The 27,953-nt window shown below is 44.6% G+C and overlaps 1 protein-coding gene across 2 annotated transcripts in view; it reads left to right on the top strand.

Annotated features, from left to right (window-relative positions):
• The first annotated feature begins 2,006 nt into the window (after positions 1-2,006).
• The window catches only part of TFCP2L1 (transcription factor CP2 like 1), a 40,451-nt gene continuing 14,504 nt past the window's right edge, over positions 2,007-27,953 (top strand). For both annotated transcript variants that reach the window (XM_064157409.1, XM_064157419.1), the window contains exons 1-6: positions 2,007-2,190; positions 6,297-6,448; positions 23,597-23,673; positions 25,291-25,396; positions 25,665-25,771; positions 26,370-26,522. In XM_064157409.1, coding sequence (XP_064013479.1) covers positions 2,129-2,190; positions 6,297-6,448; positions 23,597-23,673; positions 25,291-25,396; positions 25,665-25,771; positions 26,370-26,522 — 657 coding nt within the window. In that variant the 5' untranslated portion in view covers positions 2,007-2,128. The remainder of the gene's footprint in view (positions 2,191-6,296; positions 6,449-23,596; positions 23,674-25,290; positions 25,397-25,664; positions 25,772-26,369; positions 26,523-27,953) is intronic.

Genomic DNA, 27,953 nt, shown 5'->3' on the forward strand with positions numbered 1-27,953 from the left:
GCTAACAGGAAACAGAGATATAAATAATGCATCTTACAAACTTTAAGACACATTGTGCCTCTGTGAAGCTGTTTACCTTTCAGGTTCTTCACCTCATAACATATCAGGATACAAACTGCCAATGCCTGTAGTTATACTGCACCTGACTCTCTCTTGGGCTCAGCCTGATGATGATTTATAGGTGCTATGACAATATCAATATTCTATAATCATAACAAGGTAATAAAAAAAATCACCTCACAGTGAAGTGCTGCTATCTTGGCTGTAATATATGGCAGTAAATAATACTTGCCAAGAGCTACCCTGAGTAAACTGCCTTTTTCTCAGCTGAAATTTGACCAGGAAGCTTGTAGGTTGAAAGTCTTCTCCTGCAAAACTGATTGGAAGACTTTTAAAGACTCAAAGTAAGGTTCTGTTTCAGTTTCTGGTGGTGGATGGACAACAGGACGTAATCAAATGGGGAACCCCCTCTATTCTTTCGTTCCCTCTCCCCAAGCTGTCAAACACAAGGATTGATGGAACAGGAAGATGCTCTGAGAGCAGAGCATCTAGGAATATAATGGATATGGGCAGCCTTGTAGGATCTGCAATTTGAAACAGACTTCTCCTTATCGAGTAGGGGAGTTAGCTTAGAAAGACAGAGGTTTTTTGATGGGTTAGGGGTAAATTTAGTGCATGATATTGTACTCTTGTTCCTAAACAGACTTTGATAAAACTACCTAGTCTCAGTCTCTTCCCTGGAAAATACCTATCTTGACATAAAGTTCACATCAATGTGAAGCAAAGGTGAGCCTAAAAGACTGGCAGCATGGAGTTAAAGCAATCATCTGTCTTTCAGCAAAAAGAACCAGAAACTTTAGAGGAATGCAAGCAGTGATTTCACATTTGGCCTCACTGATACCAGTCAGAGCTGCCAGGACACCTCCACGACTTAATGTGAGTAGGCTTGCTGTTAAAAATCCATGGGCAATTTGGAGGATGGATGGCAATTCCCAACAGAGCCAGTTCAGAGCTGGGGAGTCCCCCATGCCCTGGGGAAGCTGTGCTGTTGCCTGGGCATAAGGTTCTGAGGCCATGAGCTGCCCACACTGCCTCTATTCACAGAAATGCAGAATCATAGAATGGTTTGAGCTTGAAGGGACCTTTAAAGGTCATCTAGTTCCAATTGCCCTGCAGTGAGCAGGGCCATCTTCAGTCAGAGCAGGTTAGTCAGAGCCCTGGCCAGACTGACCTTTAGTGTTCCCTGGGCAACCTGTGCCAGTGTTTCACCACCTTTACTGCAAAATATTTTTTCTATTATAATTTGTCTAAATACACTATCTTCTAGTTTTAAGCCAGTACCTCTTGTCCTGCCTCAACAAGCCCTCCTAAAAAAATCTGTCCCCATCTTTCTTATGGGCCACTTTCACTGAAAAGCTGCTTTGTCTCCCTGGAGCCTTCTCTTCACCAGGCTGCGGGACCCCAACTTTCTCTGTCTTCAAAGGAGAGATGCTCCAGCCCTCAGATAATTTCTGTGGTGTCCTCTGCACCTGCTCCAACACAAGCTTATGTCCTGCTTGTGTTGAGGACCCCAAAGCTGGACACCGTACCCCAGGTGTGGTCTCGTCAGAGCAGGGCAGCAGATGTCTCTGCCACGCTGCTTTTGATGCAGCTTTTGATCCTGGGCTGCCAGTGCACTTTGCCGGCTCATGTCCAGCTTCTTGTGCACCAGCACACTGAACTGTTCCTCCACAGGTCGGCTCTGCCGGGCGCACCCCTGCTCACTCCTCCGCTCCTGGGCGAGCCCACCACCCACCCGCTCCGTCCTACCCTCCGGGGACCATCACTCCGCCCCTGGGCTGCCCCGACCCGTGCGCTCCCGGCGGCCCGACAGTGGCACTGGGGCGGGCCGGGGCGGGCCGAGGGAGGGCTCGATCAGCTCCAGCACCGCGGCCCGGCCAACCGGCGGCTGCCGGGGCTGAGCCATAAAAGCGCCGGGAGAGGCTGGGGACGCGGGTCCGCTTTGGCCGCAGCCGTGACCGGGGTGCCTCGGGGTGGGCAGCCCGGCTGGCCCCTTCGTGTTGCCCGGCCTCCCCCAGCCCCAGGGACAGCGCCGGGCCCGCTCTCCGTCCTGCCCACCGCCCCCAAGATGCTGTTTTGGCACACCCAGCCGGAGCACTACAACCAGCACTCGACCGGCAGCTACCTGCGGTGAGTCCCCAGGCAGCGGGCAGCCCCCGGCGCCCTGCGCACTGATGTTGGGTGGGAGCGGAGGGCTGCCCGCTCGTCGGGCTGCGCCAGCCGTACCCGCCGGCGGTGCCCCGAGGAGCCTTCGCGTCCCCCGGTGCCAGCGCTGCGGGCTCTTCCTGGGGGGAGAGGGGAAGTAGGGCCTCTCTTTATTTCCTTCCCCCTCCACCTCTTTTTCCTTGTCCTTTCCCCCCTCTCTCAGCACCAAGTCAAACAGCTCTCTGCAGTTCTCTTTACCGCTTTTGCCGGTTTTCCTCCCGTCAAAGGCTCAGGTAGCGCAGCTCGAAGGGAGATGATGCCACAGTTGCAAAGTTCTGTCGAAAGCCCGTGGAAAGAGTCTGCTGGCAAATCCAGTTTTCTCAGGGTGGGATTTCTTTCTCTTCTTTTTGGGACGATGGGTAAAAAGCTCAGAATTTCACTTTCTAAACTTGTCTAAACCAGCTTTTTCCTGCCTCTACACAGTTGCGTTTAATTAAATGTGCCTAATTTTAAGCACAAGGGCTGCTAAACAATAGTCTGTAACATGTGTAGCACAAAACCGTGTTTCCTCCCTCCAAAAGGCAACAAAGCAGGCAAATTTGGGAGTTTCTTTTCTGCTGGGGGCTTATAAATATTTGGGTTTTTTTTTCATCTTTATGTAAAGCTGAGCATTCAGCTGGCGTCAATTGCTGCTCCTCCTTGGATGAAATGCGACTTTGCTGAATTGCAGCAGTTGAGAACCTGGCTGTGGTACAAGTGCTTTCAAAATGTACCCCCAAATAACCATGTTGAGAGAACGTAGAGTTTGTTTGGCTAACCACTTCAAGCACAGATAATGTTTCTTTTTCAAACTATTGCTACTCCCTGTCAGTGTATTTGCAAATGACTTTTTATTTTACTGAATAATAACTTGTCACGGTGGGATTCTTGACTTCTGACAGCTTCTTCACGCAAGGTTCTTCACCTCTTCACCCCACCCTAGCAAGTGTGTTTCGATAGCGTGTGTGTGGCAAAAGTTTTGTTCTCTCCTGCTTTGTGCGTTACCTGCTCGGTTTAGGACAGTGAGAACTGTAGTGTAGCAGAGGAGCATCAGCACTGACCTTGTGTGTGCTGTCTCTGCAATAAGGAGTGTTTGTGGTGCTCAGGCTGCTTCTTTAACTCCATGGCTTTGTAACACGAGTGCTACAAGATCATATGTCTAGACCAGGCTTGAGCCCACAATTCAAATTCCTTTTAATTGGCCGGGAAACACATTGGATTGTTTTTGCTGGCTCAATGCTACCAAGGCAGGGGATAAAGAATACCCAATCTGGCAGGAAAGTTTCTAGTATGAAGGTTACCTGTCAAGAGTTTGGGAACAAACTTTGGGTTTAGTGAGTAACTGTGACTGTGGTGGTTTTCATCTGGAACTGAAAGCCCTAAGCCAGATTTTATGGCAGCAATGGCCTCAGGTGTTTCAAGTAAGGTCAGTTGAATAACAGCCTTTTTTGTTTGTAGGGACCTGAATTCTGGCCAATTCACTCTCCGTGGGAATTTGTCAAGACACACATTTCTAGAGGGGCAATTTTTTGCTGAGCTGTGCCTTTCTGAAGGCTCTCGTGTTCACTTGTAGTGACTCTGCAGACAAAACTGAAATAGTGCAGTTCTTGAAGTTGCTGTAGGAAAAGTTTGTATCAATTATACTCTGCAGAGATCAAAGACTGTGTGTGTATCTGAGACATCCCTGTAAATTCTGCCATCCCTCTGTGGTATTTGTGGTTGTAGCAAGACAATACTACAGAAAATTTCCTGTAAATCTTCATTTATTTTTACCCACAATGTATTCAACTCTCTGTTCTGACATCTGACAGAACACTCAGATAACTTTATCCCTTCTTAGGTAACGGGACTAAATGTTGGTTAAGACCCAAACTGTGAAGATTTAACATAAAGGTGGAATTTCAGACAGCTTTAGGGGCTTTCACTCTGTTTTGTAAGCATGGGACTGGTGGTAAAAGCCTGCTTCTATAACTTGATTTGCAGATCTTGAATGAAGGCAGTTAAATACTGTGATGGCTTATACCTGTAGTTTAGGAAGTCTTTTAAGCCTTGATCTGTTACATCCTTCTAAGTTCCAATTGCTTTAATAAGGTGAAATGCTTTGGAAGGGCTTAATCCAAAGTAAAGGACACCACTGGCCATTAGATAAGTGCTGTAGGAATAAAAATGTGATTAACTTGTGTGGTTTCATCAGTGCTTTAATGCAGCAAAGCTTTCCATAAAACAGATAATAGATTTCTCTATGTTTACAGTCTTCAGTGATCAGACTGCTGTTCCAGCAAACATAGGGGCATTAAGAACCTGAAATATGACATCTGAATTTTGACTTCCCCTTACCTAAATTTCTCAACTGTTTCAGCTGAATAGGTGTAAAAAGTCCTCGCCCTTAACTGTTAAACCTGGACCGGATTTTGTGCAGTGTTTCTGCAGAAATGCAGAAGCTTTCAAGCTTCAGAGTTTCTGACCTTTTCTCATCTGTGCATCATAATACATTCCAAAAGCATTGTGCAGGCGAGTGGTCTAAGAGCAAATATTGGCATCTGGCTGCTCGAGATGACTCTGTGGAGTGGTATGGGATCCTCTGTGTGTGGAGCAGTGCTGTCTATTTCAGACATCTACTGCAGGCATTTCTGCCACTTCATTACTGTAGTAAATCCTCATCACTAAGGGGAAAAAGAAACCCCTCTCTATGGCTGCAGTTAGGCAAGAGCTGTGATTATGTCAGTAACGCTAGTAAGTAAATGGGGCTAGTTGCCTTCAAGCTGGTGATAAGGAGGAGGTGAGGTTGGAAGAGAGAATGGAAAGAGATGGGTGTTTCTTTTTGCCTGCCTGTATCTGAAATGGCATAGTTTGCTCTCTGGCTTTATTTTGCCATAAACAGGAGTACCTGTGTTTGAACCAGACACTTCAGCCTAACTGCCATGAACTGCTGCATTGTTTCATTCGTGACCTGGGTAGTCTTCAAGGTTGTGGGTGCTACAAGTGAATGCAGAGTCGATCATTAACTGAGCAGGCAAGGAAAAAAATATTAGTGCCCTTTCCATAAGGAGCGTGCCTGTACATGTTGGAATGTGCCTAAGCAGTTTTTTCTTGAAGCTTTTTGTGTATGGGATTACTGAATCTCGGCAATGGGCATCTTGAGTCTTCACCTATCTGGAGGAAATAGAGGAGAGAAAAAAATCACTTAGTGTTCTGACCTGTGTGTTGAAAATAGTCTCTGATTTGGAAGGATATTCATGTCTGAAGTAGGTGGACACAATGATCGGAAGTATTAGCAACATGGGAAAGGCCAATGTGGTTCTTTAGTATGAGATGTGCTGAGATAAAGATGTCTTTCCTGACATCTCATTTTGTAGTAATCATTCTATTGTGCTCTTAGCCTTGCTGATACCTGTTCTGCTTGAGGATTAGCAGGGGTTGCACTAAGTCTGACACTGAACCAGTAGGCAGATCAGTATGAACATCTTGTAAAGGAGCAAGAACTGGAACTGTGTGCAGGTCTTGGTCAGTCTGCTCTTGAGCACCTCTGTATGTATTTATGAAGGTAGCTTAATGCTGGTGAGAGCTATGCAATTCCTTGGGACCAAGTTTATGAGAGTGTAAGGATGTGTTATGATTCAGTCCAGCAATTCATGCCATCGTGTACCTGAATGTCTCCTTTCTACACTGATGTTGTCTGCTCTTCACTCTTGGCTACTTGTAGACATTTGACTAATCTGATATATGAAGAATTTTTCCTTTGTTTTTTTCTTTTTCCTCATCAGGAAGACTGCTTAACTGAAAAGTAAATCTCATTTATGTTTTAAAAATCTGAATAAATTCTCAGAAACACTTTATTTTGCTAACGCTCTGCTTCTTCTCCAACATCCTAGAGGCAAAACTTGCCTTATTACATTATGCAGGGCATATTCTTTCTTTTTTTTTAGCCAACATAATTCATGTCACTCCAGAGATCACCTCCATTATTTCAGAGCATGAGAATCAAGTGGAGACTGGGGCAGGATACTCTGTAAAGTGTTTTTGACCAAGTACCTGTGAATTGTATGTTGCAGAGATGTCCTTGCACTGCCGATCTTCAAGCAGGAAGAACCACAGCTGTCTCCTGAGAATGATGCCAAACTGCCACCCTTTCAGTATGTCCTTTGCACAGCCACATCACCTGCTGTGAAACTGCATGAAGAAACCCTGACCTACCTCAACCAAGGTAGGGTTTTTACTACACTGAAGGAGGATATATTTTATGGGAATGACTCATGAGAGAGATTAAATCCCATACTGGTGCCTTACTGGGAGGGTAGTGGGGTGGAACAGAAGGGACAGAGATGGGGAGGAGGATGGAGGAAAGGAGGAATATTTGAGTTTTTGTGGTTATATGCCAGATTGTCAATTATTTTAATGAAGTACTAGTAATTTACCTGTTGACTTAATGTGATAGCATGAACAGTTAGTTCCCTGTGTCCAGTGCTAGCTTGATTTCAGACAATTTAAACTGCGGCCTCCTACTTTCATCTTAAAAGGCCAGAATAATTAATCAACAAACTTTGCACTGTGGAGGGCTCTGGATATTGCAAGTCTCAAATGCTGCTGGAAAACATTGCTAGAGGGTGAATTAGCAGGTACCCAAATAGCTCCTTGGTGATCTGGGCAGGGTGTGGCGTTGCTTCCACTGGCTGGGTGATGTGGCTCTGCTCAGTGCAGTGCTCTGATTCAGTGCATCGAGGTGCTCTATAACTGATCTCCTAGGCTAGTTTTTGATTCTGGGTAAACAAGCTCTGTGTAATGTTTTAAGGCTTTTCTTCTCTTTGGCAGAATTTGTGCAGTCCTATCAGTGGTAGGAGTTTGGCTGTCGCTTTGCAGCGCCTCCTGCGTGTGGCTCCCAGGGGAATCAGATCTTTCCAGGCACAGATTATGCTAAAACTTACTATGCTTATTAGCCTAGCAACAAGCTGAAGGCTGTCTGCCATGATACCTGGATCCTCTCCTGATTCAGGACACTGCTTCAGCTCTTTAAGCTTTTTGCATTGAACATGAAGTTAAGTCAAGTGCCTCTCTGGTTAGGTGTCTGTGTTGTACGAAGCAGAGCCCTGACCTCCCTTATGCAGCAGCCAGCCATGCATGGGATCAGAGTACCTGTTGCTAAACAGTAGACCCACAGAGCCCCCATAGAAAGATCAGGCAAGCACTGCAGGCTGTACCCTTGGAGCCAGATGTTTCTATGTTTCTTGTCACATAAGATGAAACTGTGTTGTCCTCCAGGATGTTTGTGACTATGGCTTTCCAGCTTATCCATCCAATTACAACAGACCCCAGGAGGTGATATAGGCATGTCAAGAGTGAGGTGGAGATGTATTGCAATTCCTTCCTGTTTCTGAGTAAAAGATTTTGTGCTCTGGAGAGCAGTTGATAATCAAATATTTTAGCACATGTGAAGCAGTGTTTGGCTTTTTTACCTTGATAGGGCTAAAGTTAGCCAACACTTTACACAGTGCTGTGAGTTCTGAAAGAACTGCATGACTAGAGCAATCTGCTTCCATATGCAGAGTAAGACTGTTACTGCCTTTGCAGATAGATCATGTTGTGTTAGGCTTTCTCCTGCTTAATATTGGAAGGAGTTGTCTTCTGCTTCACCCTGGCACAGTACTGACCTGTTTCCTTGGATGTCTTCTGCGTCTTTCATGCCTCAAGGGGAAAGGTGGGATATGTCCATGCAGAATACACTCTGGAGAGCATGAAGCTGGATAGGCCTGGAGGAACTACTCAAGAGTGAGGCTGGCAGGAACCATGCAGAAGGGTAGAGTTGGGATGGGCTTGGGGTAGGAGTGAGCACTTCTTGATGCTCTTGGCTTGCCACAGTGCATGGAAAACAGCACTTTTTCCTAGAGGGTCTTTGGGTCTTCAACCTTCTTGGAAGCATCCTCATCTTATTTATTTAAGCTCTCAAGCAGTTTGTCTTTCTCCTTTCACTGTAATGCTCTGGATTTCTTGGAAATACTCTTGACATCCAATGCTGTCTGTATGTAGATAGATTTATTTCTGTGTGTTTTTTTTTTCCTTCCTCTTAAGATCTTAGTGTGCCTACTTTTCAAAAGCCATTCTGCTCACTCCAGCAGATTGTTTCAGAGTCTTTACCATTGGCTGCACACTTGCTCCTAGTATTGACCCTTTCCAGTGGCAAGGGCAGGACTTAACTGCAAATTCCTCTGACATGTAATCTTCCTTGATACCCAGTCTTTTAGACCAAAATCCCTTGCCTGTGATAGGAAAACCAGACACACTCCCATGTGGGTATGAGCTGCTGTGAGAAGCTTGTGTGGTCACTGAAGGTAACTACAGATATGGGGCAAAGAGGATGCTAGACACCTTTCAGTCAACTGTATTCAGAGCTGAGGTGTCTTATTGCTAGTGGTGGGATATCAATGAGGACATTGCCTGGTGGTAAAAAGAGCTGACCCTTTGTTTTGCACTTCCAGGATAATGAATCAGTTTGAATTCACAGGTAATCACCCATTTCACTTAGAGGTTTTTGGTTAGGAGCTTCTACCTAAAAAGGTAGTCTTTTTCATGACATCTGTGTCAGTAGCATGTTCCTCATACATTGAATTTCTGGAATAAAAAATTAGGTGTACCTGTTCAAAAGCAATGGTTGAAGTGCTTGAGTGTTCATTTCAGCAACGCTTCTCTAGGAATCACTTTTGATTCTTGAGCTGTATAGTTTCCCAGCAGGTATCTGTTGTGTAGGTGTTTTTCCATCCCATCTCCAAAACCCAAGGAGGGTGCTGCAGCTCTTTACTTTGACCAGCTCTACACAAGCCAGGGAATCCTACCCAGGTTCTGCCTCAATGATTTCCATTGATCTGCCCCAACTAAGTGCAAGTTAAAGGCTTTGACAAAATGAATTCCATTAACAGAATTAAGTTGTATAAGCCTGAGGAGGCATTTGAAGGGTACTTTGAGGTGATCCAGATCTTTCCAGCCAACAGTCAAGGCATGGCAAAAGAGCTGACTGACTGCAGAGCACTGTGACCCAGGTGCAGTGCCATAGCTGTCTCATGAAGAAGCAGTTCAGATCATTGCCTCCAATTTATCACCTTACGCTGACTGTAAACAAAGGGATGTCTCTTGCACCTTACCCTCTGGTGCTTATCGTGGTCTGCCCAAATGCTGTTACATAAAGCTTCCCTTCTGCCTTGTATGCTTGAGTTTTGTGATGGATTACTTTAGCAAATGGGTAACTTTGTAAATGGATGTCCCTCCACCCTATCCATGCTGGTGAGTGTCAGTCATAGATGGCTTCTAGCAAGGCAGATACAAATGTACAGTGGCTGTTCCAGCTCCAATAAAGTGACACACATCCAATGTGGTCATTTATCCAGATTGTAAGGACTGGCTTTGGGCTTTTCCACCTTCAATTTGCCCTCAATAGCTAAATGTACCTTCCTGAATGGAGCTCTTCACCACTCAGTAGCTGACCTTTTGTCACCCTAAAACAGCTCTGCTCCTTGTCTGAGGCACTAATTCTCCACACATGGCTGGTTCAATGGTGATTGAACCAGTGGACCAGCTTAGGAGATAGTCCACGTGTGGAGCTAGATAGAGGAAAGAACAGAGCTATGGAATGGAGGAAGAACCATAGAGCAAATTAAAGGCCAAATAGCGTAGTAGAGATAGAAGAGGGACCAGTGAAGAGATTCAGCTGACATTTGAAAGGGTTTAATATTGCCCAGGGAGGTGGTGGAGGCACCGTCCCTGGGGGTCTTCAAGAAAAGACTGGATGAGGCACTCAGTGACATGGTCTAGTTGACTGGCTAGGGCTGGGTGATAGGTTGGACTGGATGATCTTGGAGGTCTCTTCCAACCTGGTTGATTCTATGATTGGAAGAAGGGCTGTCCAGGGATTCTGATGTACAAACAGGAGAGGGGTGGGAGAGGGTTCCAGGCTGTGGAGCATAATGATTTCTCATGAGCCTTGGGTTTTTTGCTGGATAGATCCAGTCCAGTGGTATTGAGGAGGGAGGTCCAGTGGTATTGAGGAGGGAGGTCCAGTGGTATTGAGGAGGAAGATCTTTGGCCTGGCTTCTGCACAAGGATGAGGAAAGAAGTTGAGAGGACTAATTAGTTTGAGAGTGGTGTTTTCAGCAAGGGCAGGGGGAAGCACGGGGGTGCCTAAGGTTATAAACCTAGCTGTTGTGTGAAGTTGACTTGGGGACACTTGGCAGTGGCAGGCTCTCGAGTTTGTCTGCTTGCATTTGAAACTCGAGTGCTCTCTGTCTGCAGCTCTAGAACCAGCCTGCAAGTGAAGTAACTAGAATCAAATCCTTAGCTTGGTTTCCAAAGACTGACTCATTCCCCATGTCTTTAGTGATTTCTTCCCCCTGCTGCCTTTCCACATTCCTTGGGAAACTGGAGCCAGAGCCCTGCTATCCCAAGCTGACTGTGATCTTAGTTTGCTAGTCCTTTAGGCAGTTACTACATTAAGAGATCTTTTCTGGCCCTCGGGAGGATTGGTCATTCAGTGAGACCAAGCATAGAGTAGTGTGATGTCTTAACACCACACCACCTTCAGTCCACTGAGCTGATAAAGGTGCTGTCCTCGTGCTAGGAGCTGCTCCTTGGGCCAGGGATTGCATCTGTCAGCAGAACTATGCTGTCCAGAGGACTGCAGCACAAACATCGCCCAGCACTTTTGGAGCTAGTCTCTTTTAGCACTATTTCAGTGTCTCTGGTGGATAGGGATTTTCAGACAAACAATCAACCAGCAACCATATTACAAACCACTGCTTTAGCAAGAGGGATTGATGCAGTTGCATATTCCATGGTCTGCAGTCATACGGGGTGTGGTTTGACCGTGACTGGTTGAAACTAGTTTCAAACATGGACAGAAATGAGAGCAATGAAGGTGGCTCCAGAAACTGCACCAGAAGGAATGCAGAGGAAACAGGCACTGTATGGTAGATCTGAATGCTAATAAGTGTGAGGAAATAAAATCATTCCTTTAAAAAACAAAACAAAAGGCCAAAAAGCAGAAAAACCTGAAAGTCATTGCCCAAGGGAATCAGCTTGTAGTGCCAGAACCACATGTGGACTGTGAGCTATCCAAGTCATAATTTTGTTTCATGACCAGCATGGGGTTGGCTTGGAGTCTCAGGTCTATATTACTCCAAATAGCAGGAGGTTAAGGCTGGTTGCAGAGGGTCACTGAGAGCAGGCTGTGTGACAAATCCCACCTGTCCCCCAGTGGTACTTCAGAGTCGCTGGCTGTCACCTGCCTGTCAAGTTTTCCTGTTCGTCTCTCCAGATCTGTGGTGTGTGATTTGTGGTTCTTGGCCATGTGAGGGTTTTAGTATACAGCTGGTTAGGGTTAGAAAGGCTCTGCTTTACAGTGTCTTCCAGGAGTCATCTTTATTGCCAGTCCTAGACAGTTCAGAAAACAAACAAGCCAAAAACCCCAACCATGAGAGAAAACCACTAACATCTGAGAAGACCTACGATGATGTTGGGAGCATTGCTGTATAAATACAGCAGTAGCAGATGTCTCCTGAAGCTAAAGATGGACTTAGTTCCAGCCTGTGCCACACCTAAACGAATGCCCTACATTTCAGCCCTCAGGTGCAAAAGCATGTATCTGCATTTAAAACATGTGCATAAAACTGGTACCATTTTAACTATGCTATGTGTAGAATCTTCTGGGTATTGTCCCATCACAGCTCACAGCAGATGTGGTGTGGTTTCTCCTCTGAATAAAGGTGCAGGAAGCACTGGGCAGTAAACAGCTGAAGGGGACATCTAGAAACTGATTGCTTGCTGTAGAAGGGAAAAGAGAACCTTTGCCTCCCTTAAATTCTAAAGTTCAAATTCAGTTGCCTATACCCAGAGAAGCCAGTTTTAAACACTGAGATTTACAGTAAATGAAAAAGGCTGTTTTGTATTGACGTTAACTCCTACGTAATTGAGTTTTTATGGGGTCACAACTGTCTGAATGTTTGTAGTTTTCCTGGAACAATCCTTTATTTGCCTAAATGAAGTGTAGAGGAGGCTGAGTGACCAGCTCTGCCTGGGTGTGCTTCTGGTTAATTATAGCTCTGTTTGTGGGGATATTTTTGCTTTGTCCCATGCTAAGGACTGCCTCTTCTCCTAGCATTCACTGCTATTGCTAAGCAAGCCCTGGCTATTTGAAGGAGATCTGCTGCTGGTGGCTTTTCCTAGCATTCACTGCTATTGCTAAGCAAGCCCTGGATATTTGAAGGAGATCTGCTGCTGGTGGCTTTTCCTCTGAACGTGCCTCCTCCCTTTGCCTGTGATCACAGGCACAACAAGGGCTTTGTGTCGTTGAGGCTGTGGCTATCTGACACACCGTGGTGACTCCCTGCCTCTGCACCTGTGGTCGCTCAACCCCTTTTCACTCTATTCCTGAACTCGGATGGCTTTAAAAATGCCTAATGAAGATGGTTTGGCTTTCCTATGTCTAAGACTGCCTTCTTGGTGGTTTTGGTTCTTGTGGTGCACCTCTTTGTCTTTGTAGAAGGAATTTGTCTCCTGCCTGACTTTGAAGACAGCTCTGAGTAGGTTCTGGTGTCTCAGCTGAAGCCATTAATTGTGCTAGCAGCAATTTCCCCATATGCTTGGCAGCTCTGTCTTCACTTGGCAGCCCAGGATAAACAACCCTGTCTCCAAACCACACTGTCCCGAAGCTCACTATGAATCTTGCTTCAGATGACAGGGCACCTCAGCATAAGAAGAGCATCTGACTTCTGTTGTCCTTAGGAAGCTAGAATCTCAGTTGCCTATTAAACAAGAGGCTGTTTTCTATTCTTTCTGTAATCCTTTCTTCTGTTGCTAACATCTGGATGAAATTCAACTGGGCTTGTGAACTTGCTGGATTGTAGCCTGTGCACAACTCCTACTGGAAGCCCCTAGACAACATTTTGTTCTCCCACTTCCATAAATCCTCAGTATCTCTGAAGGAAGGAAGTGCTCAGAAGTTCTTGTGAGTGTAGTTAGAAATAAAAGAGTATCTGTTGTATTTTTGTTGTTGTTACATTCTGTGCCACTTTTTTTGCCTTCCTCCATTACCCATCTCTGCTTTGGGATTCCTGCACCTATGATAATGAAATTCTTGCTTCTGATTTGATGTCTGTGTCAGTGTACCTCATCAGTCTGAGAAGATGTGGGAATTTTCCAGTGACCTTTCTCTAATTTGCATTGTCCTGAAAGATCCCATTTTAGGCAGCAGTAAGAAGCTCAAGAAATACCTGTAGTTTTGACATGATTATCTGTTTTCATAGAAGTAATGTAAGATTTTATTGTTTCCAAAGAGGCTAAAAAACCCACCTTTTTTCCCCCTCTTTTACTTCCTACCTAGCATTTGTTATGTCTTCCTGAAACTAGACAGCAACATACTCAAGCAGTGGGATTCCTCCTTCCCTAACTTGGTGCCATATTTGTGACCTGTGTCAAAGGTTCAGTCTGCATTGGTGAGACATTTGCCAGTCACATCATCACCCCTGTTCCCTAGTAGGCACTGACTGAGTAGACATCTACAGGAGTGGGTCTTGTTTTCTCCCAGATTCTTCCTGCAGAAACGTGGTGAAGGAAGCAACTTTCCTGAGGGCATCTGAGGGAGCTGCTAGGTGGAGTCAGGAGTCATAGTCAGTTCTTCTGCATCCCTCTTCAGCACCCTCTCCCAGGATGATTCTTCTTGGTTATCTGAAACTCAAGTAAATACTACACACAAAGCTACTCTTACAGAGCTATAAAACCTGTTGTCCAAATTGACTTAGAACAGGCTCAAACCAGAAAAAGCCTGTATTTTTTACTTACACAGAGGGGACTGAAGTTTTGTGAGCTGGACAGATGTGACCAAGATAGTCCTGGGTGTTTCAAATACATGCCAGAGAAGTGGAAATAGAGGAAGAAATTATTTTGACAGGGCATATTTTCTTTTTTTTTCACAACTGTCCACCAGAAGTCCACAATTTCTTCACTGATTAATTGATATTAAAACTCAAAGTTTATACCATGGCTTAATTAGGTGAGGTCCAACAAAATGGAAGAGGGCTATGCAAGAGAAGCTTGAGTGCATACAGTGAACTCAACAGTGGGGGTGTTTCTGTGTCTACTAGCTGGTTCTGTGTCCTTGATTCAAAGCTAGGCTCTAGTCTTGTAGGAATTAAATGTACATCCCTCTCTTTTGAGTGGAAACAACTGTAAATGAGGAGTGTTTCTGTTAGTGCCTGTTAGCTATGAAGTGTCACCACTGTAAAACAGACTATCTTCAGAAGTCTGGGAAGAGTAGGGCTCAGCCAAATGTTCGTATAGTAACTGAACACTGAAATTTTCCTCCAGCAAACTTGGCTTTGAGGCATGTGTTTGGCTTTCCCACAAGAAAGAGGTACAGAAAGAGAAAGAAGGGGACAAAGAAACCCCCTCGAGTTGGGAGCAGATTTTGTTAAAGGAGGAAAAACATAGGAAGAAACACGATGACAGTGAAGCTCTATGGTGTGGTAGCAGAATTTGTAGTTGAATTGGTCTGCTATGTTCCTGTGGTCTTACTGCCCTGCTGGTAGTGGCAAGTAGGGCACGCAGAATTAATCAGGTTGGAAAAGACCTTCGAGATCATTGAGTCCAACCTATCACCTAATACCTTCTAATTAACTAAACCATGGCACTAGGTGCCTCATCCAGTCTCCTTTTCAACACCTCCAGAGACAGTGACTCTTCTGTGAAGAACTTCTTCCTAACATCCAGCCTAAATCTGCCCTGGCACAGCTTGAGACTGTGTCCTCCTGTTCTGTCACTGGTTGCCTAGGGGAAGAGACTGACCCCCACCTGACTTCAGCCTCCCTTCAGGTAGTTGTAGAGAGCATTAAGGTCTCACCTGAGCCTCCTATTCAGGTGTTCTCAGTGTTTTACTCAGATGGGTACCAAACACAGCGAAGCTAGGGCAGCTTTGCTTCCAAGAGAAACAAGTAGGAGGCAGGTGAAGAACAATACTGTCAATATCAAAGTAAGGCATCTGTAAGCCATAGTTCTTATTGCCACAGTACAAGCAACTTTGGAAGGAGACCACACAAAAGAGGAGTTTCTGAGCACTGGTCATGACTGGGAAGTTTGATATGGATTTAGACACTGAATATCAAAAACTGGGAAGATATGGCCAGGTAAGAGCTGGCTAGATTCACCCTCTTCTATCTCTGTGTGCTTCCAACTGGATGCTGTGTTGAAAATGAAATATGGGGCAAGATGGGCCTGCAGAGTCAACATGACTCTTGTGTTTCTTTTGCATTTCCTGGCCCACAGTTGGTCCTCCTTTGCAGTATTTCCATGATCCTAGCATAGTGGGAACTTTCAGGGTGGCCTATTGTGTGGCTTGTGAATTCACAATATCCACTGGATAAACATCTCCTACAGCATCTTGTCAAATGAGACTGCAGTAAGCAACTGCAGAATCCCCATTGCCATTTGTGGCCTGAGGAGGGTGGATTCTGCCTTTTTTTCCCTTGTCCTGCACATGGGATGCTTAACCAAGTCTTATACTAAGTTTTATTTTTGTTTTTGTCTGGCTGAAAAGGTGTGGGCAATGAAGCACACAGGTTCAGGTGCCAGCTCTGTCACTTGCCTGCTTACCCTGGGGGTTCATTTATCTTCCTTGTCAGAAAAAATCTTTGTGCGTGCCTGATGCTCTGAACAGTTGCATTCGGCAGTTTCAAAGGTGATCCTCCTCCCTGCTGGATGTGCTTGGGTTTGAGAAGAAGAATGCTTTCTTTTTCCCCCCCTCCCCTCCTTCTGCATGCTGCATTGGACTGTCAGCATTCCTTTACCTTTATCTGTGTGCTGTTTAGGATGTCCATATAAAGTTGCTAAATGGAATTTTTATTGGCCAGCTTGGCTTAATAATCAAACAGTTTCCAGGCTGGTTCTGTCTAGTGCTGTGTGGATCCATTCTGAGAAAGAGGACTCACAGTGGTTTTATTTTTTGGGGTTGGTTTTATTTTTTGGGGTTGGTTTTATTTTTTGGGGTTGGTTTTATTTTTTGGGGTTGGTTTTATTTTTTGGGGTTGGTTTTATTTTTTGGGGTTGGTTTTATTTTTTTGGGTTGGTTTTATTTTTTTGGGTTGGTTTTATTTTTTGGGGTTGGTTTTATTTTTTGGGGTTGGTTTTATTTTTTGGGGTTTTTTTGGTTGGATTTGGGGTTTTTTTGGTTGGATTTGGGGTTTTTTTTTTGTTGGATTGGGTTTTTTTTTTGGTTGGATTGGGGTTTTTTTTTGGTTGGATTGGGGTTTTTTTTTTGTTGGATTGGGGTTTTTTTTTGGTTGGATTGGGGTTTTTTTTGGTTGGATTGGGGTTTTTTTTTTTGTTGGATTGGGTTTTTTTTTTGTTGGATTGGGGTTTTTTTTTGTTGGATTGGGGTTTTTTTTTGTTGGATTGGGTTTTTTTTGTTGGATTGGGTTTTTTTTTGTTGGATTGTGGTTTTTTTGGTTGGATTGGGTTTTTTTTGGTTGGATTGGGGTTTTTTTGGTTGGATTGTTTTTTTTTTTGTTGGATGGGTTTTTTTTGGTTGGATTGGTGGTTTTTTTGGTTGGATTGGTGGTTTTTTTGGTTGGATTGGTGGTTTTTTTGGTTGGATTTGGGGGTTTTTTTGGTTGGATTTGGGTTTTTTTTTTGGTTGGATTGGGGTTTTTTTTGGTTGGATTGGGGTTTTTTTGGTTGGATTGGGGTTTTTTTTGGGTTGGATTGGGGTTTTTTTTTGTTGGATTGGGTTTTTTTTTTTGTTGGATTGGGGTTTTTTTTTGGTTGGATGGGGGTTTTTTTGGTTGGATGGGGGTTTTTTTGGTTGGATGGGGTTTTATTTTTTGGTTGGTTTTATTTTTTGGTTGGATTTGGGTTTTTGGTTGGATTTTTTTTGGTCGGTTGGTTTTATTTTTTTAAACTGGTCTTTTTTTTTTCCTTTCTACAGGCTTGTGTTGGAGATATTGCTTAGTCTAAGGTTAGGGTTTAATTAGTTGCTGGAAAGGCAAGCAGACTGCTTGGCTAGATTAAGCCTGAGTCATACTGGTCTGGAACGTCAGCATGCTAATTGGGAATTAGTGTATTGTATCTGTGTATTGTGGGGAAAAAAACCACACAAAATGTGCAGTGCAAGTGGCCCTTGTAAGCCTAACACTGAAACTAAAAAATCAGCAAGCAGGTTGGTGTGGTTGTGGAGCAAATAATTCCTCAACAAAATGAAACTTTGAGTTTGAATTTATTATAATGAGAAATTGCCTAAAATTCCTGATGGCTGACTAAATTCCAGTAATGGAGATCAGTTAAGCTGTTATGGCTTGTACCTTTCAAGTAGGTGGAAGTGTTCCTACTTTGAGAGAAATTATTTTCCATCCCTAGCAATTTGTTGACTTCCAGTTCTTTTGTAAGTGGTCACGCCTGCGTTTAATGTGAATTAATTACCAAAGACAATAAAAGTTTTAAAAGTAAACAGTACATAAATCCTCTTTAAGATAGATGCCATGGCTTTATGAATCACCAAGCAGGAACTCTCTGAACCTGGGTGGTTACTACTTTGCTAGATACTACTCTTGTTTGTAAAGCAGAGTTGCTCAAACTCTAGCCCAGGAGGAGACTGCATGCATTTGCTGTTGCTCAGGGAATGTCTGCTCAGAATACAAATTTCAGTGTATCATCTCCTGCCCAGGTTTTTACTGGTGCCCTTGAAGGTTTCAGTGAGGCTGGGAGACAAATTGCATCTCAGGAATTTGCTGTGGTTTTCAAAATATTTATTGCTGTTCTGTTCTCTGCCTGAGGTAGGGAAGGAGGATTGTGGTGAGCTCTGTGTAAGGGGAGTGCTGGGTCAGACAGGCAGGAGGTTGCACCTCATCTAGGCTGGGGATGTGCTTGCAAAATGTCCTCTTTATTTCAGGTAGTGACAGAGATGCCCTTTGGTGGTCTTGGATGCATGTGTTAGCACACGACTGAAAACCAGGCTGGTCACCAGCTTTAATGCTCTCTTGAATCCACACTGCCTTTGGTGATGCAGCTATGGCCAGTGCTGGCAGTATGGAAGGAAAAGGGTTTCATCAAGTTGCTGAATTTAAGACTGATCTTCAGCATTGTTTTAAATACCACCATGGTAAAGGTGGACTACTTTAAAACTGCTACCCTTGCTCTTCGTTGCCACAGATATTTTCTTCAGGCTCCTCCAGCTCTTGATGAGGGGGCTGGAGGAGAGGCTGAGGGAGCTGGGGTTGTTCAGCCTGGAAAAGAGGACACTTAGAGGGGATCTTACACTCTCTACAACTACCTAAAAGGAAGTTGCAGTGAGGGGCTGTTGAGTTCTTCTCCCAGGCAACTAGTGATAGGACAAGAGGGCATGGTCTGAAGCTGTGCCAAGGGAGATTTAGGTTGAATATTAAGAAGCAGTTCCTCACGGAATGGGTGATTAGACACTGTAATGGATTTCCCAGGGAGGTGGAGTCACCATCCCTGGAGGTCTTTAAGAAAAGATTAGATACGGCACTTGTTGGCGTGGTTTAGCTCATGCCATGGTGTTAGGTTATAGGTTGGACTTGATCTCAGAGGTCTTTTCCAGCCTCAATGATTCTGTGACTCCATCTGAGCCCAATGGACGTTAAACCCTTGTCAGCTGAGGACTAGACACTGCCTTGGTCAAAATCAGACCATTCAATCAAATCATTGCAAAGCCTCAGTACTGCTACACTCTAGCCGTGTCTCCAGCTTCACCACCAAGCACTGACTTGGAAAGATATAGCCTAGCCAGTACCAATCTGTATCTCCATTTGAGGCAGATGGAAAAGCTCAGTATAGGGGAACCCTCTATATTTCAGCTGTATTTTTGGGGTTTAGCTGGTTGCAGCCTGTCTTGGGGACTGGGAATATAGTTTGGTTTAATTACAGATGCAGCCACATTTCTTACCTGCTAGACACCTGAGTAACAATCATAGAATCAACCAGGTTGGAAGAGACCTCCAAGATCATCCAGTCCAACCTATCACCCAGCCCTATCCAATCAACTAGACCATGGCACTAAGTGCCTCATCCAGTCTTTTCTTGAAGACCTCCAGGGACGGTGCCTCCACCACCTCCCTGGGCAGCCCATTCCAATGGCAAATCACTCTCTCTGTGAAGAACTTCTTCCTAACATCCAGCCTATACCTACCCTGGCACAACTTGAGACTGTGTCCCCTTGTTCTATTGCTGGTTACCTGGGAGAAGAGGCCACCCCCCACCTGGCTACAATGTCCTTTCAGGTAGTTGTAGACAGTAATAAGATCACCCCTGAGCCTCCTCTTCTCCAGGTTAAACAGGCCCAGCTCCCTCAACCTCTCCTCATAGGATTTGTGCTCCAGGCCCCTCACCAGCTTTGTTGCCCTTCTCTGGACATGTTCCAGCATCTCAACATCTCTCTTGAATTGAGGGGCCCAGAACTGGACAGAGTACTCAAGGTGTGGTCTGACCAGTGCTGAGTACAGGGGAAGAATAACCTCCCTTGTCCTACTGGCCACACTGTTCCTGATGCAGGTCAGGATGCCATTGGCTCTCTTGGCCACCTGGGCACACTGCTGGCTGTTACTAGTTAGTTTTAGAAGAAAATCGTCAGTCTGTGCCTGCTGGTGAGTCAGTGATGATCTGTGTGCCAGAGTTTGTAGACGATCTGTGTACCAGAGTCTTGAGTGACTTTGCCCTCTTTGATGCCAGGGGGAGTCCAGCTTTCTTCAGGTTAAGTCACTGTTGTTTTCCATTGTCCAAGTACTGAATCTTTAGGGCTTTACCTTCTGCCTCTCTGCAGTTGTTACAATTGCAGACCTGAGGTTGCAGTTCAAGGCAAGATTGGACGTGGCACTTGGTGCCATGGTCTAGCCTTGAGCTCTGTGGTAAAGGGTTGGACTTGATGATCTGTGAGGTCTCTTCCAACCTTGGTGATACTGTGATAATGATTTCAGGAGCTTCGCTGGTACTGATGGTGGAAAACAGGGTAAAGAACAGTTGGAAGGTGTATCTTAAAAGAAAAAATATAACCCAAGCAGTTTGGTGATATAAAAGTACAGATATCTGAATGCCTTCCATGCTGTACAAGTGAGTTATGGGTACCATTAGCCACAAAGCAAGGAATTTGCTGGAGGAAGTTGTAGGGAGAATGAGTTTAACAAAATTAATACTAAACCAGTTACATATAAAGGAATTGTGAGGAACTGGGACCAAATTCTCGCAGATTTCCACAGAGAGGGAAATAAGCTGTGTGTTTTCTGAAGCTTGACTGGGTGCAGTTTTGTTTTGATAACAGCTTTGTGTAGTAACTGAAGTGAAACATTCAGAGGTCAAGGAGAAAGCAGTTAGCATAAAATGCCATTTTGACTGAGGTTTTTCATGGCGTAAGCCGAGTTCCAGGGCTTACATCAGATGACCTATATATCTTTCATCAAGAGATTTTATTTCCTCTTTGGCTTTCCATTTAATATTAACTCTGTCTCCACTATAGTTTCTTTTTTTAACAGTGGGCAGAATCTGTTTCTAACTCTATTCAAGCTGAATTGCTGCCGTCAGGAAATGTGTGGTGCTTGCTACTTGCAGTATTGTTCCTATCTCTTGCAAGTAGCTGGAAGATGCATGGTGCAAAGTGTTTGAGTGCTTGATATTGGTTTGAAAGGAACACAGCCAACGTTTTTATGCCCATTATTTTATTCTGTCTCATTGAAACTACAAACAAGCAAATCAGGCTGACCAAAGAGTACAGAGGATCTAGACAGCAGTCGCAGTGTCCCTGCTTCTGGCAGGGGATTTGAAACTAGATGATCTTAGTGGTCCCTTCCAACCCTGACTGATTCTATGATTCTACAGTGTATCTGTTCACAAAGGTGTCCCCAAAACCTGGTCATTTCTGGGACACTCGTTGAATGGCTGACAGTGTTTCTGGTTTTACCTTTGCCTTTCTCTGTAGCACAGCTCATGCCACTTAATTGCTCTGTCCTTTTTACCCTGTCTCAATGCAGCCATAGATGTATTTTGCTGTGTCCCAAATTAATTTTCACTAATGATATTAGTAGCCTCGTATTTGCAAGGGACCGAACTGCAAGTGCAAGAGATGCTTGACTGTGTAAATTTGTTTAAGGCAATGAACTGGATAGCTTTACAGCTGGTGAAATCTATCCCTCAACTGAGGCACTGAGCAGGCAAATACTTCATACAACAGAGATAAACACATGCAGTATATACACAGATACTATTACAGTGGACATGGCACTTTGGGATCTGGTTTAGTGGTGGACTTGGTAGTGCTAGGTTAACAGCTGGACTTGATGGTCTTAAGTGTCTTTTCCCACCTAAACGATTCTGTATCCTATGAGAGAAAACCAGTTGTGTGAACCTGAGTCTGATCTTTCTGTGCTAATACAGTGGTACAAATTATGTGGGGGCAGAGGTACCTCTGTAAAAATGGTAGTGGGAACTTTAAAAGGTCTGATGAGTTAGAGTTGGAAGACAGATCCTATGAGGAGAGGTTGAGGGAGCTGGGCCTGTTTAGCCTGGAGAAGAGGAGGCTCAGGGGTGATCTTATTACTGTCTACAACTACCTGAAGGGGCATTGTAGCCAGGTGGGGGGTGGCCTCTTCTCCCAGGTAACCAGCAATAGAACAAGGGGACACAGTCTCAAGTTGTGCCAGGGTAGGTATAGGCTGGATATTAGGAAGAAATTCTTCACAGAGAGAGTGATTTCCCATTGGAATGGGCTGCCCAGGGAGGTGGTGGAGGCACTGTCCTTGGGGGTCTTCAAGCAAAGCCTGGATGAGGCACTTAGTGCCATGGTCTAGTTGACTGGCTAGGGCTGGGTGCTAGGTTGGGCTGGATGATCTTGGAGGTCTCTTCCAACCTGGTTGATTCTATGATTCTATGACCTCAATTTCAAGACTTTTGCTGTCCATCAGTCTTCAAAGGAAGGTCACTTGTCATTTTGGTTTACTTACTTGCAAAGAGATGGGTTAAGATCTGTGCCTGTATCCAGTGCTTAATTTGGTACTTCACGTGACTTATTCTCCCCATGCCCTAAGCCTCTTGCTGGATTCAAGGGTCATTTCCTGTTTGCAGAACTCCTACTGACATCAGTAGGAGTGTTGTGTAAACATTTGGGGCTTCGATATGCCCTCTATTGTCATGCCCTGCCCTGTCCCCACCAGCCAGCTGAATAAGCACAGAGATCCCTGTGCTCTAGCGAGATGGTCTGTGCTCATGAGGGCCACCAGAAGGGCTGGGATTCCCAGAAGAGAATCTGCCTGAAACATAGAGTCCTTCTGACACATGTCCTGTCATAATTTTTTTTCTAGATTCATCTCCAGATATGTAGCATTTTTGTATTTCAGCTGGCAGCAACTGCTCAGAGGGAGATGTATCTGCTTTGCAGTTTTTTCTGCAGAGGTACTGGTTGAGCCAGAAAACTCAAGCTGATCATTTCCTTGGGCTTGCCTTTTGCATTTTTCAGTAGAAGGCAGAGTATCAAGATGAATGAGAAAAACTACCTCTAAGGTATACATACATTCCATTAATTCCAATGGTCTGGTCCTGCCTCTGTACCAGCAGTAGGTCTATTGTAAAGAGCCAATCCTATACAAAGAGCCATTTGTGCATAAGGTATCAGTCCCCTTTGTCTGCTGCCAGCCTTGGAGAGAGGTGTTGCTTCATAACCTAGGTGGCTGAATTCTACTGAACTGGTTAAATTTCTTATGCTGAGGGTGGTGGAGTGCTGGAGTATGAATTCCCTTCCCAGAAGTGGTCCCTTCACCTGCTGTAGTACCCTTTGCTGCTTCCACACACATCTCTGAAGGAACATTTATGCCCTGGGCAGGCACATTCAAGGCCTTATGGAACAAATCTTGTATTTCTGGTTCAGCAAGACATCTTTCAAGCCTGACTGCTTTCTGAAGAAGGCAAGATTTTGCTCAAGTTGCTGTTATCTGCTGAATAGTGCCCAGACCTGTTGTGCCACGAGGCCACTGCTTCAGCAGAAGGGCTGGACGAAGACAGTGCTGTTACAGTCATGTGGTGCTGGAGTTCCACTGCCTCGAACGCTTTGGTGGCTTTCTGAAGGGTGTCTGGAAAACTGTAGCAAGCCCAGGAGACAGACTATGATCAGTGCCCTAACTGATAGCTTTTCATTGCTAAAAGACAAACCTTCCCCTCGGATTTCTGCTGTGCTTTAGCACCTGCTCGATTACTGGGGCAAATGCATTATATTACCCAAAATGAGCTTTCCCTGATCAAACATATGCTTTATTAGCCATGTAAATGCCAGCATGACTCTCTCATTGCTACAACATATTAAACACCTTGGAAATGTTTCCTTAAACTCTAGGTCAGTCTTATGAAATCCGTCTACTTGAGAATAGGAAATTGGGAGAGTTTCAAGATTTAAACACAAAATATGTGAAGGTAAGGAGAAACATAGATTTCTTTTCTTCCTGCTACTACGTACAGCCTCTAATGAAGGGCTTGACTCTGCTCAAACTCAGACAATGGAAAATACTTTGCCATTGTTTTTAATATGAGTAGGGCTGATGGAGTTGAGTGCTAGTTTCATGGGACTATGCAGCTTGGCTTTACGTGACTTCAGGGGAACCTTTATTCTCTCCGTGACCATAACCCCAGAGTTTCACTGTGAATATTTGGTTCGGGGAAATCCCAGAGTTCAGAGGTGAACGAGGTCCAAACTGATGAGAGGCAGAATTGTCTCCCTTCTTACCTGCAGCAACACACCTGGGTTTTTACATGTCAAATGGGGGACCCTGGTGTTTACGTTGTTCTGCCATGCAGATTCTGCATTGCTCCAGTTTACTTTGGTCATGGGTATGATTATAAACGTGTAGAGTTTGGTTGGTTGGTTGGTTGTGGGTTTAGGGTTTTTTTGTTTTGTTTGGGGGATTATTTTTTTTCCTTATTGTTTCCCCTTTCCCAAAATAATTAAAATTCTAAGACTTTCGTCCTGACCTTGATTCTGGATCCAACCTTCAAGCTTTCCTCTCCCCAGTTCTTAGATGTTCTACGCCAGAATTTCTTTTGAGATGTGGAGACTGGTTGCAAAATGTTGGATTCCAGTCTGGATTTCATATGTTGTCCAGGTTTAGGCAGTTCCCTGCTTGTCTTTCAGCCTATTTTGGGAAGCATGTGGATTGGGACTCCAATTTTGTAGGTGTTCCCACGGTGGCTTGCTCACTTCTTGGAGCTAGGGTTTGATTTGGGTGTTTCTCAGGTTCATTGGCAAAAATTGCTTATACAGTTGATTTAAATGTCCCCAGCAGGAGCATGGACTCAAGAAACTGGGATCATTAATTTCATGCAAGTGTAGCACTGAACACACAAAAGGATATATTAGGAGTACTTTGAACTTGTCTGCCCTGGGAATTGCACTTATTCCAGCTTTATTTTTCTCCAGTTATTGAAATAGCTGCACCATTGCAGACCAGAAATGAAAAGTCTTCTGTTACAGAAGATCTCCTGTTCACCATTTGTTTAATGGCACTGAGGCAAATCCAATGACTGGCCGTTAATGGCTGGAATCCAGTTTAATTCCTGCAGACAAGGTATCTAGTCACGTTAGTCCCACCAGTGCAGAGATAGGCTGGCTTTCACATTCACTAATCAGAGTGGGATACACTGGTCTTGGGGCATGGTATAGACACATTAAATATTAACTCCATGTGAGCCATTTTGGGTGTGGGGGGTGGTATAGTATTTACATGGCATGACCTAAGATTAGGTTGACATTGCTACAGTGCTTCCAGACCGAATCCCCAGAAAGCTGTACAGGGCTGCATTATGCAGTGTAGCTATGCCCTGTGAAGGAGAAGATCTGTCGCTTTCTCATTCAGGAGTCTCTTAGGAGTTTGATAAACATGATTATGGGTCTCTTAGGTGGACCCTCTACTCACCTCACGAATGGGGGTGAGAAACATAACAGATTAGCTTTTGCTTCTACGCTGGAGAACCAAAATCATTTCAAGAGAAGGGCCTCCAGATCACACTGTTCACCTTGCTGTCTTTCCTTAACAGAGCATCATTCGTGTGGTTTTCCACGATCGGCGCCTGCAGTACACAGAGCATCAGCAGCTCGAAGGCTGGAGGTGGAGTCGGCCTGGGGACCGCATCCTTGATATAGGTGAGGCTATTTCATTATGGTACCTGTGAGGTGTTTGAAAGCAAGGTGCTGACTGAAGTATGCGTTTGCCTGTGTGCTTAGGGCTTTTTATATCCTGCCGTCTTAGAAATCCTGTATGTCGCCGTGTGAGAAGGAGATCTAGCACTGTAGGTCCCAAGTAGTTGTATCACTGGCGACTTGGCTTTGCACATGCATCATGTAATTGTATAGAAATGCTTTCTCTTCTTCAATTTAATATTTTTAAAATTTTAGGGGTTTTCTTCTACAGATATTCCGCTGTCAGTTGGTATCTTAGATCCCAGAGCCAGCCCAACCCAGCTGAACACGGTTGAATTTCTGTGGGATCCATCAAAGAGAGCCTCAGCATTCATTCAGGTAAAGAGAAAAGTGATATTTCTGTGGTAAATACAATGATAAGAGAACTCTCCAGGTATTGATAAGATAACCAGGACAAGACAATAAGAAAAAGATGCTGCTGGTAATATAAAACTCAAGTGACAATTATGTATAATTAATTTGCAGGAGATTTGCTAAGCCAAATTGCTAGCTACTTGCTATTTTTGTAGTACTACCTGCTACAGATGGCAACATCAATTTATCTATTTTTTTTAAGCATGAGTTTTGTCTGGAGGAAACTTTTCACAACCTGTTAGTTTTGCTTGATTTCCTCTTGCATGAGTCTTTCATGTCTCACACGCCAGCTATCTGGTTTTAATCTGTATGTGGGATGTACTTAAGTCAAAAGATGCTTTTCCTGATGTGCTGTTTCATTCTGGCATGCTGCTGCTTCTAATTGTTTTGTCCTGAGGAATAGAAATGAAAACACACAAACTTTTCTGTCTCTCTTAGTTTCTTGGGATGAGACAAAATGTCTTATTCAGGCAAAATCTGAAATTCAGGTTTGCACATCTTCCAGCTGTGTCCAGAGATGAACACATCTCTCTCTCTCTTTTTTTTCTTCTCCCCCTTCAAGGTGCATTGCATCAGCACAGAATTTACTCCACGGAAACATGGAGGAGAGAAAGGGGTGCCCTTTCGGGTGCAAATCGACACCTTTAAGCAGAGTGAAAATGGTGAATACACAGAACATTTGCATTCTGCAAGCTGCCAGATCAAAGTGTTCAAGGTATGAAGTAGTCTTACCTTTATTAACTAGATTGAGACAGTAATGTGCATGGGTTTTGAATTGTATAGGAGTGATGCAAATAGCAGAATAAAAGAACAGACCTTTAACTGGGTTTGCTTGAGAGCTTGCACACAAAGCGATGTAAACATTGAACTACACAGCAAATGTAGCTAAAGTTGAATGATCCAGGTGCTGCACCAAGACTTAGTCAGTCCAGAGTGCCTTGAACACTATACAAACACTCATGTATTTAAGGTATCCATTGTGTTTTTGTGGTCCTGTGTAGACAAAAAATATTATGGCATCTCCAATTTCTTTGCTTCAATCCTTCATGAACAACAAGAGTATATATTGGTGATCGTAAATATCTTTGCTTGTTGTAGCAGAGTTCTTTTCCAAGCTACCTGGAGGAGAGAAAGATTCAGACAGCATCTCCAAAGCTCCTAATCTGGGCATGGCAGACTTGTTGCCACTTAACAAGAAGCTTTTAATAGATTTGCTTTCTCAAAGTGTCTGCTCTCCAGTTTTGCTCCTGTGAGCAGTGTCTTTCCTGTTCTTGGAGACATGGTGCAAATACCAGTTGGAGTGCACAACTCTTGGGGCTCCTGGTCTGAAGTAGTTGGTATCAAATCTCATGACTGGTCGGCTTAATTTGGAATTGCAATAGGCATCCATGGAGGATGTTATAGAAACAGTACAGATACTAAGAATCACAGAATCGAACAGGTTGGAAGAGACCTCCAAGATCATCCAGGCCAACCTAGCACCCAGCCCTACCCAGTCAACTAGACCATGGCACTAAGTGCCTCATCCAGTCTTCTCTTGAACGCCTCCAGGGATGGTGCCTCCACCACCTCCACGGGCAGCCCATTCCAATGCAAATCACTCTCTCTGGGAAGAACTTCCTCCTAACATCCAGCCTATACCTCCCCCAGCACAGTTTGAGACTGTGTCCCCTTGTTCTATTGCTGGTACCCTGGGAGAAGAGACTGACCCCCAGCTGGCTACAACCTCCCTTCAGGTAGTTGTAGACAGCAATGAGGTTACCCCTGAGCCTCCTCTTCTCCAGGCTAAACAACCCCAGCTCCCTCAGCCTCTCTTCATAGGGTTTGTGATTTTACAGGGCTGTGCTCCAGGCCCCTCACCAGCTTCGTTGCCCTTCTCTGGACATGTTCCAGTACCTCAACATCTCTCTTAAATTGAGGAGCCCAGAACTGGACACAGTACTCAAGGTGTGACCTGACCAGTGCTGAGTAGAGAGACAGAATATCCTCCTTTGTCCTACTGGCCACACTGTTCCTGATCGAGGCCAGGATGCCATTGTCTCTACTGGCAACCTGGGCACACTGCTGGCTCATGTTCAGCTACTATCTACCAGCACCCCCAGGTCCCTTTTTTGCTGGCTGCTCTCCAGCCACTCTGTCCCCAGCC

The sequence above is a fragment of the Pogoniulus pusillus genome, chromosome 2 (genome assembly GCF_015220805.1).
Source record: "Pogoniulus pusillus isolate bPogPus1 chromosome 2, bPogPus1.pri, whole genome shotgun sequence".
NCBI classification, from domain to species: domain Eukaryota; kingdom Metazoa; phylum Chordata; class Aves; order Piciformes; family Lybiidae; genus Pogoniulus; species Pogoniulus pusillus.